Source organism: Anopheles stephensi, chromosome 3, assembly GCF_013141755.1.
Source record: "Anopheles stephensi strain Indian chromosome 3, UCI_ANSTEP_V1.0, whole genome shotgun sequence".
Classification (NCBI taxonomy): Eukaryota; Metazoa; Arthropoda; class Insecta; order Diptera; family Culicidae; genus Anopheles; species Anopheles stephensi.
The window spans coordinates 26505574-26523857 of record NC_050203.1 but is presented as its reverse complement, the minus strand read 5'-3'; the positions used below and the strand labels follow the sequence as shown (position 1 = coordinate 26523857).

At 45.8% G+C, this 18284-nt stretch overlaps 3 protein-coding genes across 3 annotated transcripts in view; 1 reads left to right on the top strand and 2 right to left on the bottom strand.

Annotated features, from left to right (window-relative positions):
- The first annotated feature begins 327 nt into the window (after positions 1-327).
- On the top strand, positions 328-1685 carry LOC118511482 (microtubule-associated protein RP/EB family member 1-like). Its single transcript, XM_036054619.1, has 3 exons — positions 328-1110; positions 1194-1335; positions 1408-1685. The coding sequence occupies exons 1-3, from the start codon at positions 522-524 to the stop codon at positions 1481-1483; spliced, it is 807 nt and encodes a 268-aa protein (XP_035910512.1). The 5' UTR covers positions 328-521; the 3' UTR covers positions 1484-1685.
- A 12-nt stretch (positions 1686-1697) lies between these two features.
- LOC118511481 (midnolin homolog) lies at positions 1698-6611 on the bottom strand. Its single transcript, XM_036054618.1, has 2 exons — positions 4281-6611; positions 1698-4205 (listed from the first exon to the last, which is right to left on the bottom strand). Exons 1-2 carry the CDS (start codon positions 6152-6154, stop codon positions 3839-3841), a joined length of 2241 nt encoding a protein of 746 aa, XP_035910511.1. The 5' UTR covers positions 6155-6611; the 3' UTR covers positions 1698-3838.
- The window catches only part of LOC118508845, a 149536-nt gene continuing 137822 nt past the window's right edge, over positions 6571-18284 (bottom strand). Inside the window, exon 5 of the mRNA XM_036048596.1 lies at positions 6571-6693. Within this exon, the coding sequence (XP_035904489.1) occupies positions 6662-6693 (32 nt within the window). The 3' untranslated portion in view covers positions 6571-6661. The remainder of the gene's footprint in view (positions 6694-18284) is intronic.

Genomic DNA, 18284 nt, shown 5'->3' with positions numbered 1-18284 from the left:
ATGGTCTCTCTCCGTAATTATTTCTCTCTCATTTGTGCAACTTGTAGGCGAGACTTGTACGCAGTAAGGTGTAAGGCTTCCGCTACTACTCGCTAGATAGCGCTTCACGAAAAGGAGAGAGAATATAATTTTGAATTATTTTGGATTTGAGATAAATCTTTCATTTAAATTTTACATCCGAAAAAGGTGTCTTTTAAAAGTGAGAAAGTTAAATCGTAAGTTTCTTTTATTTTTAAATTATTTTGAATTTTGGAAACGAATTTGGCTCCAGTTTTCTTCAACACTAGCGGATGAGCCTTGTGAAGAAGTGGGAAGAAATAAAAACCTTAGTAGTCTTCGTTTTGCCAGACGAGAGAGAGATTTCACGCACACTTTGATCAGTGCCTCCACCGTCATCCTTCATTCTTACAAGATAGCCTCAGTACCGTGTTTAATCCTGCGTCTCATAGTCCTTGTGGAACGCGCTCAGTATCTACCTACCTGTGTGTTGTTCCGTGTCCGTGTGATTTTTTTTTTTCGGTATGGCCGTAAACGTACATTTCACCGGTCAAACGACCGAAAATCTGTCCCGCATCGAGCTGCTCGCCTGGGTTAACCGTACGCTGCTGGCCGAGTTCAAGAAGGTGGAAGAACTGTGTACCGGTGCCGCCTACTGCCAGCTGATGGACATTCTCTTTCCCGGCTGTCTGCAGCTGAAGCGCGTCAAGTTCTGCACCAACGTTGAGCACGATTTCCTCAACAATCTGCGCATGTTTCAGAACGCACTGGTGCATCTGAAAGTGTCCAAAGCTGTGCCGATCGAACGGTTGGCGAAGGGACGCTTCCAGGATAACTTTGAGTTTTTGCAGTGGTTTAAGAAATTTTTCGACGCCAACTACGACGGGAAAGAGTACGATCCGAAGGGAGCCAGAAATAATGCACCGATGGGGTACGGTACACCGAGCACGCTAAGACCCAGCCAGCGGATGAATACGGGGCCGGGGTCCGGTGGTACGGTTCCGGGAGGTCCGCGTCCTCTAAAGCGTGCCGGCGATACGAATGGGTCGACGCCTCGGCTTCACTTGGCGGACAAAATCGATGGCGCAGCTGAAGGTGATCGAAGCGATGGTGGTAAGTGCATGTGATTGAGCGAGTGTGTGTACGCGCGCTTGGATACTTGGATATGGCAACTGTTAAGTGGACTTTAATTGCAGAGCTGCGAGCTGCCAGGGGTGAGAAACAGCTCGATCGTATAAGCTCGTTAAGTGACCAGATTGATGATCTTGCGATGAAAATACAGGACGTGGAAATGTCGCGTGAATATTACTACAACAAGCTGGTGCTTATAGAGAATTTGTAAGTACAGTTGGGTGTGTGTTTGTATTATTTTGACGTTAAAAAAATCTTCTTCTCTTCTCATTTCTTTAGTATAAACGAGAATCCGGAAGACACCCATGATGCGTTCTGCGAGAAGGTGAAGGCTATAATGTACGCTACGGAGTGAAAAGAGCAGAATGTATTGCTTCTGTGTGGTTTCGTGTCTGTATTATGTTTTTAATATGTGCTTTACAACAAGCTTGCATCTCATCATTGTTGTTTTAAACTATTTAATTATTTAATATGTTACTACATCGTAATGCATGTTCGCTTTTGTTTTAGCAGGAGTTAGAGGAAGTGTTGAATAAATCATTTAATGAGTAACACTATTTGATTGTAACTTTTGTATTTTTTATTTGTATTTAGCAGAAAAATATTTATATTACATGCCTTTACACAGAGGATCGATCATTTTGCATGGGATTGTTTAACACACATGAAAGCAATTTTAAAAACTAACTCAGTTAAATCTGTGTTTTTAGTGCTTTACTGTACAAACATGGTATTTATGTTTATGATTCTTTTAAAATCTTTCAAGATGCTTTTTTGAACGCATCACTCAAACACGGTCTCAAACACATACACAAACGCCTTTTTGTTGATAGAGCATTTTTTGTTTATTAAAAAAGAACGAGGGGATTAATTCATAGTGACTTAAATTAAGAACTAAAATGACTGTTCCTTGTTGCGCGCATACCAAGCGCGGCTTAACAGCTGTAGCGTGCCCCATCCTGGTCCTCCGAGGACTTCGAGGAGCGTTTCCGTTTCCTAGTACAGTAAGCAGCACGTAGTAGTAGGTGAGGCAGTATAATGGGGAGCTAAATCTTATGCACAAAACTAAAACCAAACCCGACCCTTTGACACAAACCCAACCGAACGTAGCACGAGCGGATTGTTGTCACATCGTTTGTGCTTGCTTGGCAAAGGTTGTACGGGCTCTGTTGTGAGTAATTAAGACAAGGAGCGTTGAAAAATAAAAATTGCATCTGCTCGCAAACAGCAGGTTTCGATCCTGTGTGGGACCGCACACCCGGTTTTTGCTCGATAGCAAGCGAACTTGGATTTTTCAACAGAAAACAGCTTGTACTACCGTTCCCTACTACGCACGATACTAACGATCACCACCGATCACTTACAACGTAAAGAGGGGAATATTTAATTGAATTAAAAAAAAAAAACACACATTCTTCACGCACACAATACACACACCTACTAGCTTGTCACGCAGAGAGCGACAGTTCGGTTCGTTCGGTTCGTTCGGTACGTTTCGATATACTTCCATAGCTTCTGTCACACTGGAACGCGCGAGTATTAGTGGTCTCGCGGTCGTGTGCATTGGAATTTTAGGGCATGGCCCTACATCGTTCTCTCTTTTGCATACTCTCTCTCTCTCTCCCTGTCTCTCCTCGAAGCGAATCACACTACTGAAAGTATTGAATTGGGATATAGATGGTTACGCTACAGCCCTATCATCATATTTCACTAACACGGCCTAAATCCTATTTTCGTAAACTTGTAAACTGAAACGTTTCTCAACACCACACAGCCTTTTAGCGACGACGATGGCAAATAAAAATAAAAACACAGACGCAAGGTAAAAGGACATACGAAAAGAAGAGGGGGGAAACGAGAAAAACAAAACGTAACCTAACACTAGTTCCAGCCTTCGTCCGGGGTACCACTATTATGGTAGGTTTTGTTCTTCCATATGTATCTTTGCTTGCTTGTTTGCTTGACGAACCCTGACAGTCAGTGCGTACTAGATCACGCACTGCTATAGAACTTATCTCGCTCTTTCTCTCTCTCTCTCTCTCTCTCTCTCTTTCGGTAAAAGATGCTGGCCATGTTCGGTTCTGCCGTTCAATTCAAACAAGGGGAGTAAAGGATTGTAACACTCATCTGCCATACACCGAGGTGCCGTTTTTACTATTACAACCCTGCATCGGTTGTCTAAACATCGAGCAAATGATGAACTGAGTCTTCGCGTAAGCCAGGAAACAGTAGTTACTGATGCTGCTGCTGCTGCTACTACGTCTACTAGTTGCTACGGCTACTACTCCTACTCGGGTCTCTCTTTCTAAATATATATAATCTGCTACTTTTACACAACGCACACTTACACACACACACAACATGGATCACATGGATAGTAGTGAGAAAGAGCTAAAGAGAAGTTGTAGAGAGGAGTCTTGTTTAAAAGAAAGGGACTTTTTGATTCCCAGGTCCTTCGGGTACAAAGGTTAAACGATACTGTTATTTTTCCGGCCGCTGCTGCAGCTAGCTTCGATTTGATATTCATGCCCCAAAATTCTTCTTCTTCACCTTCTTTCTCAGTCATATCCCCAGTTTGTGACTCCTGCTACCGGTTCAACCGCAACAACCCACTCAAATCCAACTCAAATCAAATCTGTGTCTTCTGTGGCCTTGACTAAAAACTGATGCTGACGAAATCTGAATCTGCCGACGATTGTGGTTCCTTCCTTTACAGATAGAGCGTGCCCTGCTGCCGATCGAACTGGTGCAGGTAAAGCTTCTTCTTCGTCTTCTCCGACGATGATTTGTGCGGACGCAGATCCCACACCAGGTTGGACAGGCTGCGCGGTCTACTAAGTCGGCGTGATTTTTTCTCCGGCAGTTTGCCCGAATCGCCCGACGTGCGGCCACCGCTGCGCGAGGAGTCGAGCGTACCTTCGCGCACACCCGGACCGGCGGCACTGGCTGACTTGGAGAGCAGATGGTTCTTGTCCTGGCCCGCCCCTTTCGGCGAGGGTGAGATCGGTGTGACTGGATGGGAGTCCTGTTGGGATGGGGTCGTCGCGGCTAGCTGCAAGCTGCTTAGGCTTTTATACCTACAAGAGACAGAGAGAGGTGAAGGTGTAAGTCATTGGAACGAAGAATTTAATGGGAAGTGATCCCATACTTACCGGATGTGGAATAGCGGACTCTGAGGCTCTACAGCGATCTCCTTCGGTGTGATGGCGATCGGTGGATGATGTACAATGCCACCAGCACCACCGCCACCATTGGCACCTCCATTGCTCAGTGGACTGATCGCGGTAGTACCCGGCGTAGGACTCTTCTGATGCATCCCGATGCTGCTCTTGAAGTATAGCTTCGGAAGAGTAGGCCGCTGACGCTTTTCGGGCAGCTTCTTGCCCGGAATCGTTTCGATCGGTGGCGGGATCGGTTTGTGGTCGACCACTGCGCCGTGACCGTTGTGATGGTTGTTGTTGATGGCATTAAGGGCCGCGCTGGCGTGCTTGGACGACGATTCGAGACTGTTCGAGGCGGTGTGCTGATGATGGTGTCCCTGATGGCTGTGGTGATGGTGACCGTGATGGTGGTGATGGTGGAGCGGTTGTTGCGACTGTGGCTGCGACGACGTTTGCTGTTGCGTGTGATTGGAGTACTTGATAATGTTGCAGTAGTTGTTGTTGCTAGTGTCGTAGTGATTGTTGTTGTTGTTACTGTTGTTGTTGTTGAGGACGTTCGACTGGGCCGTCTTCATGTTTTCCACCGTCTTGAGGCTGTGCTGATGTGTGGCCGGACCGAGCATCGCGTTCGAGAGCGGCGTCGTGGCACCGTTGGTTGTCGGCGACGATCCACCCGGCGGTGGCTCGATCGCCTCAAACTTGTACAGATTCTTCGGCAGTGGCGCTAGCCCACGCACGTAATCGTAGATCTGATCGATCTCGTCGTACTCGTCCGCGATCGAACCGTTCTGACTGCCGCCACCGCCGCCACCACTGCCGGCCCCCACTATCTCCGGTGAGTAGCGGTTCGAATCACAGCTGTTGCTCTTCTTCAGCACGTACCCGTTCGCCGTCAGCCCGGACAGGGTGGAAGCCATCGTTTTGTGTGCCGCCGCTACCGCCTTTGCCGAGTCCTTCTTCTCCTTGTCGGTCAGCTTCAGATCGATGATCTGTAGACGGTCGCGCGCATCCACCAGCAGCCGCTGCGCTTTGTCCAGGAATCGCGAATACTCGATAAAGTGATCCAGCTGCTCCATGTTCTTGGCCCGCTGTATCTTGATCTTCGCGTTCAGTGGCACCGACACCAGATCCATGTCCTTCTGCAACGGTAGCGCAAATATCCGATCGACCTCAACACATCCGAGCAACCGCAGCTCCGGTACGAACGGTTGCTTCAAGCCCTTGGGAGCAGCCCCATGCACCAACCGTACCGTGACCGGCATACGCTTCTGCAACAAATTCCGCACCGTGTGCACACCGCTAATGCTGTCCTCCTTCGCGATCGGGGAGAACTTCGCTTTGGCTTCTAATGGCAAACTGACGAGCTCGTCCTTGGACGTCCGGCACTGCAGGTACTTGCCATTGTCTGAGATCGTGGTGAGAATTTCGCCCGCGTGCAGCGACTTGCTGTTGTGGTTGCAGCGCACCGTCTCGCGCACCAACACCCGGAAGTTGCGCCGCCGGGACAGCTCCAGCACGCTCTCGATACAACGCGTCGAACGTCCATCTTCGCTCAGCAGCTCAAAGTAACCCGGGTACGTCTCGGGGATGAGCACTTTCGGACCGACGTTTGTGTTCTTGCGACCCTCCTTGATCTTGATCGGCTGGGCCAGAATTTGGTACTTGCGTCCCGCATTTAGAAACAGGGCCGTACTCTGTAGCGATGGGTTGGATAGGGTTGGTACGCCCAAGCTGTAGTACTGGCCCTTCACGATCTTTCCGACCGCCGGCAGTTCGCTCTTGGCAAAGTCTCGCAGGTATACGGGCGGCGTGTCCGGCGCAAATCGGGACGCGGCCAGTATGATCTGCCCATCGGTGGCGGCCATGTTGGCGGCGGTTGGAGCCGAGCAGGTGACGGAGCTGGCCGATTGATGCAACTGCCGTGAGTCGTCGTCGTCGTCGTCGCCGTGACTGCCGGTGCCAAAGCTGCAGCTAGCGGAGCTTGCTAGCGGACCGTACGATGCAGTCGGCCGGTGGGCGCTGCTGCTGTTTGTCCGGTTGCGGCTACCGGCGGTGTCCGTGCCGTGGCTGGTGACTGCGTGTGACGAGCGGCTGCGCCGGATGCGAAGAAAGTAGTTCGCGATCTGCTGCCCGATCGAGGTCCGTCCGTCCGCAGCGGATGGGTCTATCACATTTTCGACCGATTTCGTTGACGGCGAGGGCCCTCGTCGATGCCGCCGTTGCAGGATGATGTTGCTGCCGCTGAGCGCCGTTTTCGTCGTCGGGACCGGTACACCACCGCCGCGTTCCCCAACGGTCGCTGTCGTCGTGGTCGTCGTCGTCGTCGTCGTTGTGACCGTTTACGATGTCACGGTGTCAGTAGGTACTAGACTTCACCCTCTAGAGGCACGTCTCAACACATGACCTGTGAAGTAAAATGGAAATGGGAACATTAGTACATTGAACTACACACCCTACTGGAGATATTTTTTCCCCCGAGTTATTTGCTATTGGACGTAAAATTCACACATCCAACACACCCGTCCGTGGGCGTGAATGTGTGAAAGTTCTTCGGTACGCACTCCTACCAAAACGAAATGAAACCATTTCTCCCGTCCAGAAAACAAACATGTGCCCAAGACATCTACCTAATTATCAGCAAATAGCGACCCAAAACCGTCTCTCTATCTTGCGTCCCACACGTGCGGATGATGATGATCAAGTGACCCACATTCCGGATCATAAAAAGAGGTGAAATTAATCCACTGGTTTCCGGACCCGCGTGCGGTGCTTTTGAACGTGCAAGGTGCGCACAGTGAGCGGGTGTCTTTAATGCGTTAATTCCTATGCCTCGTACATTGGTTCGGTCGTGATCGTAATGGGCGAATGAAACGAGTTTATTAGAATGCAGAAAGCATCATATGATCTTCCCGTGGTGAAAGATTTATCTCCGTTCGTTAATGATATGCACCACTTGCCGCAACAAGTAGGCTACGACGACGTACTGCTTTCAGCTGTTTACTTTAACTGTTTAAAGGTGGGGGGTTCAGTGCTTGAATAGGGAAGCGACATTTTGAAATTGCCGTTTTAGTTTAGTTTCAATTAGAACGTCCACTACTCCCCAATGAATAATTTTGATCGCAATTTAAAAACAATATTTTTTGTCCGCCTCTCTTTTAATGCCAACCCACCAACATAGCCTCAATTTGCTGACTGCGCTCAGTAGCAAAATCCCGGGTCGGCAAAATTACAAACTGCGTTGTGCAAGTTTTAGGCATGTTTTATGTTCGTTCGTATATTTTTCTTTATCTCTCTCTCTCTCTCGCTCTCTGCCTCCCGAACGCCACCATAGCCCGGAAATTGGAAAGAACCAGCTTAAGAAGCTGTTCATTAAAACCATAAAGTCAGTCCAGGTTGAATCCTTCTACTTGCGTTCCGCTTGCGTGCCACTAGCGCCATAATGCACAGGCAAAAAGGCATAAGCTCCAACGGTTGGGGAATGTTGGTAAGATGCTGGCGGGAAGGGTACGGGAGCGGTAAGGCATTATTTGTGCGGTTTTTCATGAATAAAAATTAACGACACTGATAAAGCCCTTTCGTTTCGGGCGGTTGGTGGTTCCGAGAAGAAGTGTGCCAGGATATCCGGAGCACAGCAAAAAAAAAGGAAAAGAAAAAAGTTAGACAACTGTGGTGGATTCTACCATTTTCTTTCCGGGACCAGCTGGGTAGCGAGAAAGAATTTCTTTGCAACTTGCTTTTTGCTTTTGGTCGTTTCTTCACTTGCTGTGGGCATCCATTTCTGCCACAGGTGCTTCGAAGGTGTCATAAAAAGAACGGACAGCGTAAGGTCTGCTAGGTGCGCTGGTGTGTTTTATGATGGTTCGCCTGTCGGAACCGGAACCGGAGTTGTCCCGGGCTGTCCCGGGGCGGGAATGCATTAAACTTCCCCCGTGAGCCAGAATTCTACCCGCTATTGCAAGACGTCGAACGGGGATCTGGTTTTATGGGGATCTGGATAGTGTGTCCTCACGGAGCCAAAGCAAATAAAGCAAAAAAAAAGACGAAGGTGTGATAAAAACGAAGGTAACCCACGGGGGCAAAAATTCCATTCGTCCGGGCGAGCAAAAAATGACTAGAATACCGACGGCCCGATTTCGTCCCGTCCTATCGTCCCGCACCGGTCGGAACCGGTCCTTCGGTGGTTCCCGAACCGGTGTGTGCGGCTAGCAAAGGTTCAAAGCGGACATCAAAGCGGACACCAGCGTGAAAGAATTCGTGTCTCAAGAGCGTTTCTTAAGAGCGCGACAGCAGCAAATGGCGACGACTTTAACGCTTCTGGTGACGGTGATGATAATTATTAATTATCGTCGTGCCCGACAACCAAGCAACCGACCCACCGGGCGAGAGCACCCGGGCGAAGATGCGTATGACCGCCGAGCAGAATGCAAGAACTGACCGAGAGGGCATCCTGGAGGCGTTGCCCGAGTGGCACCAGCGAGGTAAGCAAACGCAAACTCGGGAAAAAAACTTTGTTATCCTTTATCGGGTCAATCGGGAGGCTTTTGCGAAAGGAAGGAAGTGTCACGGGGGTAGTAGGGGGGGTTTGGCTTACCATCTCGTCCACAAATGAAGGACCCTCGGACAAAGTGAGAATACAAGTATCCCCAACAAGTGCCCGCGTCTATTTGCGGTGGAAAAGGTAAAAATCTCAGCCACAACCTCCGCTGGGGTCCCCAGGAAAGCTCGGGAACGAACCGGATTCTAATTAAAGAAAATGCGATGGACAGAACCACCGCCAGACACAGCGTGCCGTGCGTGCCGTCGTGTTGCGCTAGAATACGGAAAGGGCGCGCGCGTACTAAGTTCCCTTTGTACACCAAGAAGGTACACATGCAGACCGGAGTCGTTCGTTGCTCACACCTGTTTGTCGCTTTCGACACAACAACTGGGATGGTGGGGACCAGTTGGGGGACGAAGCAACGAGTGACGTCCCAGAAATGGTCTGTAATTAAAAGTTCTTCATCAAGACCTCAAATCACCCTTGTCCGGACGACGCGCCCTTGCTCACCACGTGTCACCCAAACGGTTCGGAGCGCCGTAGAAGGGGACGAAAGTTTCAGTGATAAGGGAATTGAAGTGACAGCAGCAGTAAGCACAGGGTGTACCATTATTGCTGAGAGTTGAAGAGAGGCCGAGGCCTTTCGCGCGGAAGACTTCTTTTGGCTCCATATTGGTTTACTGTTTACATTTGTCTATCTTTCAAATGAGTGTTATTAATTCTTTGACATCCATTGGCTTATTAGTTTTTCTTTTTTTTATCCACATGTGTGATTAAAATTTTCATTTTAAGTGCAAATTATGTTAACATAATTTGTTTTCAAATCAGTATTATAAAAGAAAGCATTTTCTTAATAAAAATATTAAAATGTTTCGAATCACCCTGTGGCTCAAACAGGCGACGAGTTGTAGTCACACACAAAAAAAGGAAGACTCCAGAATCGTTCAAACCAAGGGCGAGGTTAAGTCTTGCTTTGATTTATAGGATCACTTTATATGGCCAACGGAACACAAGCCACCGGCCGTTCTAGAAGCGACAGAATCTCCGACAAACTTTGGTGGCACTTGCCTGACCGCGCCCTGTACCTTTCCATCATTGTTTCGTTCTGTCTGCGTTCTACAGTTTGCCCATTTAACCAATTCGTCGTTTGAACGGTTTAATGTACAATGTTCTCGTTAAGCTTAATGAGTAACGATGGCGGTAGATCCACCGAACCCGCCCGACGGACAGAGAACGCGACAAAAAAAGGGTAAGTCCCAAGGGACACCTGGTCTAGGATTCGTTATCATGGAAAAAAGAAGGTAAACAGGACAATCTAACCAAGTGAAGGAGGGGTTTTGGAAGTAATCAACGTTACCTAAGGGACGGGTGTGTGTTTCCTTTTTTATTGCAACCCGTGGCAATTGGGGCTCATCGTTTCCCTTCAGGAGCCTTCGAAAAGCCAGGCAGAACGAGTTGAGGAATTAATTTGATTCACTTCTTTCTTTATGGGCGGACAGGATTCGTGTTCGTGACAGGACACGGAACAGGGTCGTAATGATGCCGCCTGGAAGTGGTATGTAAGTTTACGGTTATGTCTTATTGTCGCACCAACGGATCCTGTGCCGTCATTATTTGTACGTATTTAGCGACGTAAAATTAACACCTCATCCCATCCAAACCCACAACGGGAGCACTAACAACGTGTCCTGGTAATGAATCTGGACTCCTTTTTTTTGTTTACCTCCCAAAAGGATCAGCAACTTCCTGCCAAGGTAGACGAGTATTTTCAGCCTGGCGAAAATGAAAAACCAAATCAAGTTACACATTGGCACGTGACACGGGACAAACGAAAGCGGAGCCTGTTCTAAGCCAGTGAAACGATACAATAAAGCACATAAAATTTTATCACAAACTCCCAATCAAAAGGCACCGACTTGCACGGAAGTTTTGTGTGTTGGAAGGCCCAGAGTAACTGAAATGGGGAAGGAGCAAAACAAAAACAGCCCTTCCATCCGTCTGCTTATCTGTCAAAAGCTGTCCAGCGAACCGTCTTCGTGTCACATTAAGTAAAGCGTAAAGTAAAGGATTGGAGGTGCGGAATTGCTTTACCGAATGGTGGGAGCAAACAATTTTCATAATAAAGCCATAAAGGTTAATGATATTGCTATTTAAAGGTTGGGTTTTTAGAAAGGATTGGAAGGAAAGGAACACTGTGAAAGACTTATTGAAAATGGGCGCTTGTCCTGTGGATGAATGCATTATTTTTCCGGATAGGCTATACGCTGTTTAAAAACATAAAAATCTGTGCAGGACATTAAGACGGTCCCTCGGCTTTTGGTGGCGAAATTTTAAAGGTCTAATGTTTTGGGAGAAAGTCCCCGTGTCACCTTTTTGGTTGTCCTTCTTGGCAGATAAAATAGGCTAAAATGCTGAGGTTAAATGGCTAAAAGAATTCCATTTCGAATTTCCAGGAAAAATAGGCGATGCTAAGAGACATACAAATACTAAGCAGTAGTACAACGTAATTCCGCAAGAGGGCGCTCCCTTCTGTTACGATGAGACGGAATCGTATGATCACAATTCAACAGATGGAAAATGAATTTGAATACATTAAAGGGAAATTGCCTCCAAATGCTTTCGGGATGGAAGTGTCCTAATGTCCGTCGTTAAATTCACATCAAAAGGACTCTATTACTCATTGCTCGTTTACTTAAATTATAAAGAGCATAGAACAGTCCATTACAATTACAAATAGCCAGAATAAAAACCGGGGGAGGGAAGTTTAGAAAAGTACCCCAAAAATAACACCTTCATCGTTAATATAGTTTATTGTATGATCAGTTTTAGCACCCCATTTAAATCAATTAAAGTGACTCCCACTCCCATCTTTTAATGGTTCCGGACACGCTTATACTCCCCAGTGACCACCCGTTCCAAAGGTGAGAAGAAGAGTGCATTAAAACACAGCTACACAGTGCATTTGCAGTCGATAAAAATCGATACGCTTTCCATCCGAAAACGTCGCATGAAAACACTCTGGAAGGTCAAACTTTGCAAAAAAAAAAAGCAATTCCCTTACGGTTCATTATACACCGAATCCGATCTTTCCAAAAGAGACTTTGCAAAGTGCAAATAAGCCATCCCATTCTGTGCCAAAAATCGTTCGAAGAGCAGGACCTTAGGTTGCAGCCTTTTTTTGTATGTGTGCCCCCTCCGATAACTGGTCAATGGATCTGGTTGTCCAGCGCTTGTGTACTGGGTGTCCGGACCGGTGTACACAAGTTAAAAGCACCCGAATGCAGATGAGAGCTGCACGTATGGTGAAATAATAAAGCTGGTGCTCGTGCTGGAATGGATGTTCCCACACGTACCTCGAAAGGGACAACCCCGTTCTGACTTCCATCAAAGTGTGTTGCCGATGTTCGATTTTACTCGGACTTTTTTCTCAAACGAGACTCTCTGGTTCATTTTAAATTTTTAAACCTTCAAGTTTCGTTCGGTACAGAACAACGTTCCACCGTACGCCAACTGAGCTGATCTAAATAATCGTCCGGCGCGCACTTTTTCCCAACCGTCGGATGCTCTTGCACCGACCGAGATGTATAGCTTTTCATTCCATAATCGTTATCCCCGTGTCCTTTCTTTGCATTTGACTAAGTACCGAACCAACTGTACACACACACACAGGGCTTGATTTTCCGCCTGATGAACACTTGATCGAAGTTGACAGCGGGCGGGTGTGAGCAAACGTGAGACCTTCAGGACAGGGAGCAAAACCTGCGTAAAACTCGGCAGAACAGACGACAGAAAGGTAAAAAACCAATAGAAAACAAGCAGCACGAAATGTATCAAGGTTGAAAAGAACGGAAATAAAATAGCATTGAAAACGTGAAGAAGAAGAAGGGAAAAAGTACAGTACAGAAATAAAAGTAACAACAGACAGAAGAAAAAAAGCTAGTACGCAGGGAGGAGGGAAAAAATAGTATGCGCCTGCATCGCCCGATACTATAGATGGGCATTGCTAATGATGCAGTTCTGGCTAGCGGGCTGACCCGGCGTGCAGCTAAGCAGCGTTTCGGTACCGCGGGAATGTGTTGTCGATGGCGACGAACTCACTGACGGGACTGCGCGGATCGTTCGTTCGTCGTTCGTCGATCCGTTTGGGCGAGCAGCGCACAAGATGCTTTTTAATGCATGCAAATTACGGCTTCAGCCCAGAATGGTCGTGTCGTGGCCGTTCCGTTCTAATCCCGGACAATCGGGGCAGCGAGAGGTACTAAGGATGGTGGTCGAGGCCACCATTGTGCTTATGCTCTCTATGCAAATTGTTTGTACGTAAGAATATTTTGCCTGCCCCGGCGGGTGAATGTTTCGGGTGAATCGTTTCCCGAGCATATTTTATAGGCTTTTGAGGGTGTGTGTTTTTTTGCTCTCTCTCTCTCGTTCTCTCCATGTGACTGTGCAGGGTCGTCTACCGAGGGCACTGAATTTTGATAAGAACGAGGATTTGGAAATGAAGGTACCACACCGCGAATGGGTGATGAGAATTTATGCTGCCTATGCAAATGTACGTTTGTTTTCGAATAGTTGGCTGGATGGCACCTGTGTGCCCCTGGTGGCAGGCAATGCGCATACCATTTTACTGATACAGTAAAACAGGAAAGGTCATTACCGATTATAATGTTGACGAACCTGATGATGATGATGATGATGGGGATGATAATGCGCTGGTAGTGGTAGTTGGGGAGGCTTGATAACACTATTAACCGGAGTGGTTTTGTGCCCTCTAGTTCTGGCAGCCCCAGTTCCTGCACAAAGTTTGAAGCCTTCCACGGTACGCTTAGCTGCTGCGAGGTTGGGAACTTAACGTCGGTTGAATCTGGCACACACTCGCAACGATACAAATTTGTTCCAAAGTTTGCCAGCACACGGGCAGCCGTTTAGAACCACATTTGAGATTAGAACACAGGGAGGCTATCGCGAGGCATAGCGGCATCATGGTATCATGTCGAACATAAACACGTCGGCATCGTCTCCGGCACTGTTTGCAGGCAGGCATACTGCAAAACCCCCAAACCGGCCGGGAAACGTTCTAAAACGCCATACCGTGCAACATATTTAATATTCCCCATAAAGAGTTATGATGGACGAACAGACGATAAAATCTGTTCGGTTTTATAGGAAATCGTTTAATACCGGCCTATCTCACATGCTTTAGGCTGAGCGCTTCGGCTAGGTTTAGTTGATAAACCAGGATAAATCCGAACGTGTGAGTGTGTGTATGTGTGTGGCTACTTTTAATATGAAAACAATGCAACTTTTATCACCCCGGACAGGCTTATGGATGGTGCTATGTGGATGCCGTACGCAGCATCCGTCCAGCAACACTCTCTCCCGTATGTGCTCCAGCACGGTGGAAAATCGAAAATATTGCCATTTTGTACAAGACACGGATGTAGTAACGTGTTTGATCGCATACAATCATAAACATGGTCGATGTGCTGTTCAATTTTACGATCACGCTTTGGGCACAAACGGCCCAACGCTTTTGGCGCTTTTCGGGAGGGTTGGAGTGCTTAAACGATCACAAATTATGGTTGTTGTGTTGAGATCTTGGATCGTTGCAAATGCAGGGTTTTTGATAGAACATTTATCAAATTAAATTATAGAACTAAGTCCGAAAAACTATAAAGTTAAGTCAGAGAAAGTTTAAGGTTTTTGTTAAAAAATCTTCTAAATATTATTAATTGCCATTTTTGTATAATATTAAAGTTATCGTTTTTAAAAGCTTAATCATTCATTTGTGTTTGATTTATCACATATTTTTCTCTTATTTTTATGTTGTTTTTCAGTTCAAACTATTTGCTGTCTTCTGACAACAATAAATATTGCTTTTTCCCCCTAATTTCTCTTGTTTTGTAATGTTTTATAACTCTCTCATTTGAAATCGTCCTTCTATTTTGATAAACATTTAAGATACTAACCGTTTTATTTTGTTTCTTCGTTGTCTGCCATAGCTTTTAATTGTTTGCTTTATATATTATTTTATATATATTCATATTTCGCAGTTAATAATTCTAAGATTTTTCCTTCTGGAAATAGATGGTGGTTTGATTGTTTTAATTTTAAAGATTTTTGCTGTTAGTTTTGTTAATATGTTAGATGTGATTATATTATGTTATAAATATATTATTACATTAGTAAAAAAAATTGGCAACCCCTTTAACAAACAGTATAGCCAACGAGAGCCAAAGAACTTGGTTCCTTGGTAGAAGCGGTCGATCCAAAAGAAGCGATACGAACGGTAATCATCAGGTATCAAAACTCGAAGCTCAAACGGTAGCAAAAATAATGTCCGTAGCAGATCGCAGAAAAAAAACCAACATGCCCCACCCGGTTATTGACGCGTGGCCTAAGCATGTCGCATAAAACCAGCCCCGCTTTCCCGGATTTATGAATGTAAATATGGCTTTCCACAGAGAAAGGCGAGGGCCGTTCCACCATGGGCCATTAAAACCGTGGACAAGCGACGGGGACGCGTGTTATGTGTTTATCAATTTATGCTCCCCGGGCAAGCATAAAGAGGAAATTGATAGGCTTGGTGTATAGTATTGGCATATTAGCGAAAGTCGTGAGTATCGGGGGTGAGGAGTATTGCGAAGGAGATCCTCGGCGGGTTGGGAGACAAATTGGACAAAGGCCATCCTTAGCGATTGAGCCGGTAATCAATCTAAATGAATATCTGAGCATAATAAGGTTGTAAAAGGGGGCGAGCGCTGACAAGAAAGAAAAGTGCTTTACACGGGCTTTGTTTTTACCTGAAGCATTGGGTCCTGGATGCCACTACATTGAAGGCAAATAACCGATGAAGCATAATGATGATGCCAGTAAATGATGATAGTGCGTTGATCAGTGTTTAATGTCCGTTTGTTGACCTTTAATAAGTTCGTAATGAATTCTTTTACCAAACGACGGGGATGAGATTTCGAGATCCCACTCATGACGGGCTCTAATCCGCTCCGTAGCAGAAACAAACAAACATCTCATCTCTGCTGGGGCAGATCATTTCTTGATGAATGTTGCATGTACGGATCTTGGCCTTCATCGCAGGACGCTAATCCCTTTTCCAAACACACACACACACGCAGTCACCCTAAGGACACTGCTGTCCGGGAAGATTCCGGGCATTACGAAGACATCCGGCCAAGAGCAGAAACCGGACGCTAATACCCCATCGGACGGATTCGAGCTGCCCCCGGTTCTTCGGTGCAGAGGCAATTAATTTTTAATTATAGTCATTTAGTTGGGATAAAATGATTAGTTCATAATTTATCACTCTGCACAGACCCGAGATTATTTCGTTGCTTGCTTTCGTTTCGAAGCCATAAGCGTTCTGCCACCCGACAACGGGTTACGGGTGAGTGTTCCAGGGAGACCGTAGGAGACCGTTTTAAAGTTGTACACGGTGGAGAATTGCTTTAATCATTGCCAAGGGTCACACAAACGGTGCTGTTGTGAGGCGATTCGTAAAGTGATTTGCTCTAGCTGAGATTGACAAGCTTGTGCTTTGGAATGAGCCGGAACATCTATCATCGTCTGTAAAGTGAGTTTGGGGTAGGGTATTAAGATGATTTAAGATTCTGTTTAAGGGGAAAACAGCTCAACAACAAGTTTTGCTGTAAGCTTCGGGGAGAAATTGTCTTACGAAGGAAACTAAGAGGGTAGTAAGGTAATAAAAAGGTAAACCATTTTGAGACACCAATTAGGGGCGGGAGAAAATAAAAGGGAAAGTTGATTTGGTTTTGTGGGCATCACAATTTCAAAGGGACAGTCTGCTCTGTTGGCTTGTGATCTTGCTGCTAGAGATCATCATGGTGGAGATGAGCTCCCGTACCATCCATCCGGAAGCTGAGCTGGAAGCTTAAAGATTGACAGCACAACCTTACCGCTGCTTATATAAGACACGGGTAAGAGCAAGCTTTTCGTTGTCTGCGTTGGAAACTTCGAGCGCATTGTTTCACAGTGCGCCACGGGAAAGCCAAGAAACGCCGTGGACGGAATGCCACTGTTGTCAACGAGCTGCGAGTTGGATTACTGGGAAGCGTGGCCAAGGAATCATCAAATCTGGTGGAAAAGTGGAGGTACAAAACCGTTTAACAAAAACAAAACACCCTCGAAAGCTGGTTTTTGAACAAAGCGCCGAGGGTCGTGAATCCGTGTGAATGCACCCGGCGATCGAGTCGAGTTCGAGCCATAAAGCAAACCAGCTAGCGAAGGAAGCTTTAAATTGTGTTTTTTCCCTTTCTATAGCGTGTCACACACGAGCACGCAGCATCCCTCTTATACGTGTGTCTTCTTCTTCAAAAGGTGGCTCCAAATGAAATTGAACACATGTTAAGAGATCGTAATACACGCCGCTTAGCTGTTTAATGAAGCACACCGTCCGTGGATTAGGGAAGAAACCGGATGGCGGGTTCTGCTGGCGAGGCAGAGCTAAATTGATCCGTTTTATTGTTCATGGAAAGTGCGACACACGCGTCGCTGGAGACATGTAAATATAAACCACCGGGTGCTTGTTTAATTACTCCACTGCGGGACATCACATCTCGAACGGGGACGAACGTTTTCGAGCGTGTCGGCGGAGAAAGTGTTTGTCAATATGTAAGCGTGACCACTTAAGACGTTGCATGATGAGTTGTTTGTTAGGTTTGGTTTATCAAGTAGTAGTTATTAAATTTTAAAATTAGAAATATAGTTATCCTTTTCGGCAACTCACTGCTGGTGTTTAAAATGATGGCGCACGCCGTAATGTATGCAATTTTTGTTATAAGCGCTATATGTAACATTGTTGGCTATTTTTTCTGAGGAATTGTTGAGAGATATTTTGTTAAAGTACTTTAGGAAATAAACAACACTTAATAAAAAAAAACTATAATTATTCTTTTCTGTAAATAACCCTTCATTTGTTTATTAATAATGTCCGTCTGAATGCATTTTAAACATTTTATATACAACCATACGATATGAGCTATAGACTAAGAACTAAAAGGGAAAAAATATCTAAAAGATCCCAATCAAATCAGAAAGAATATTTTTTATATATTATTTTAATTTGAAAGAATCCCCACCACAATCTACTGCATACATTCAGGCATTGAAAATTCAAAAATCAAATTAGTAATGGTATGGAACTGGTTTTCAGATCAAATCAATGATATATATTATCTTTGTCCCTTTGAATAGTTAAAAAATATAAAAAAGAACCAACAATTGTAATTCAACTGAAATTATTTCAGTTTGTGTTTAAAAATAAAGAGAACTGCACTGCGTCATTAATGATGCAACATCGTTAATAACTCGATTCAACTATGAATTATAAATGTTGACACCATTTTCACACATCAGCATCGCTGTACCTTAATTATATTTGTCCCACTTCTAGCTGGTTCGAAATGTTTGAAATAATAATTATAACG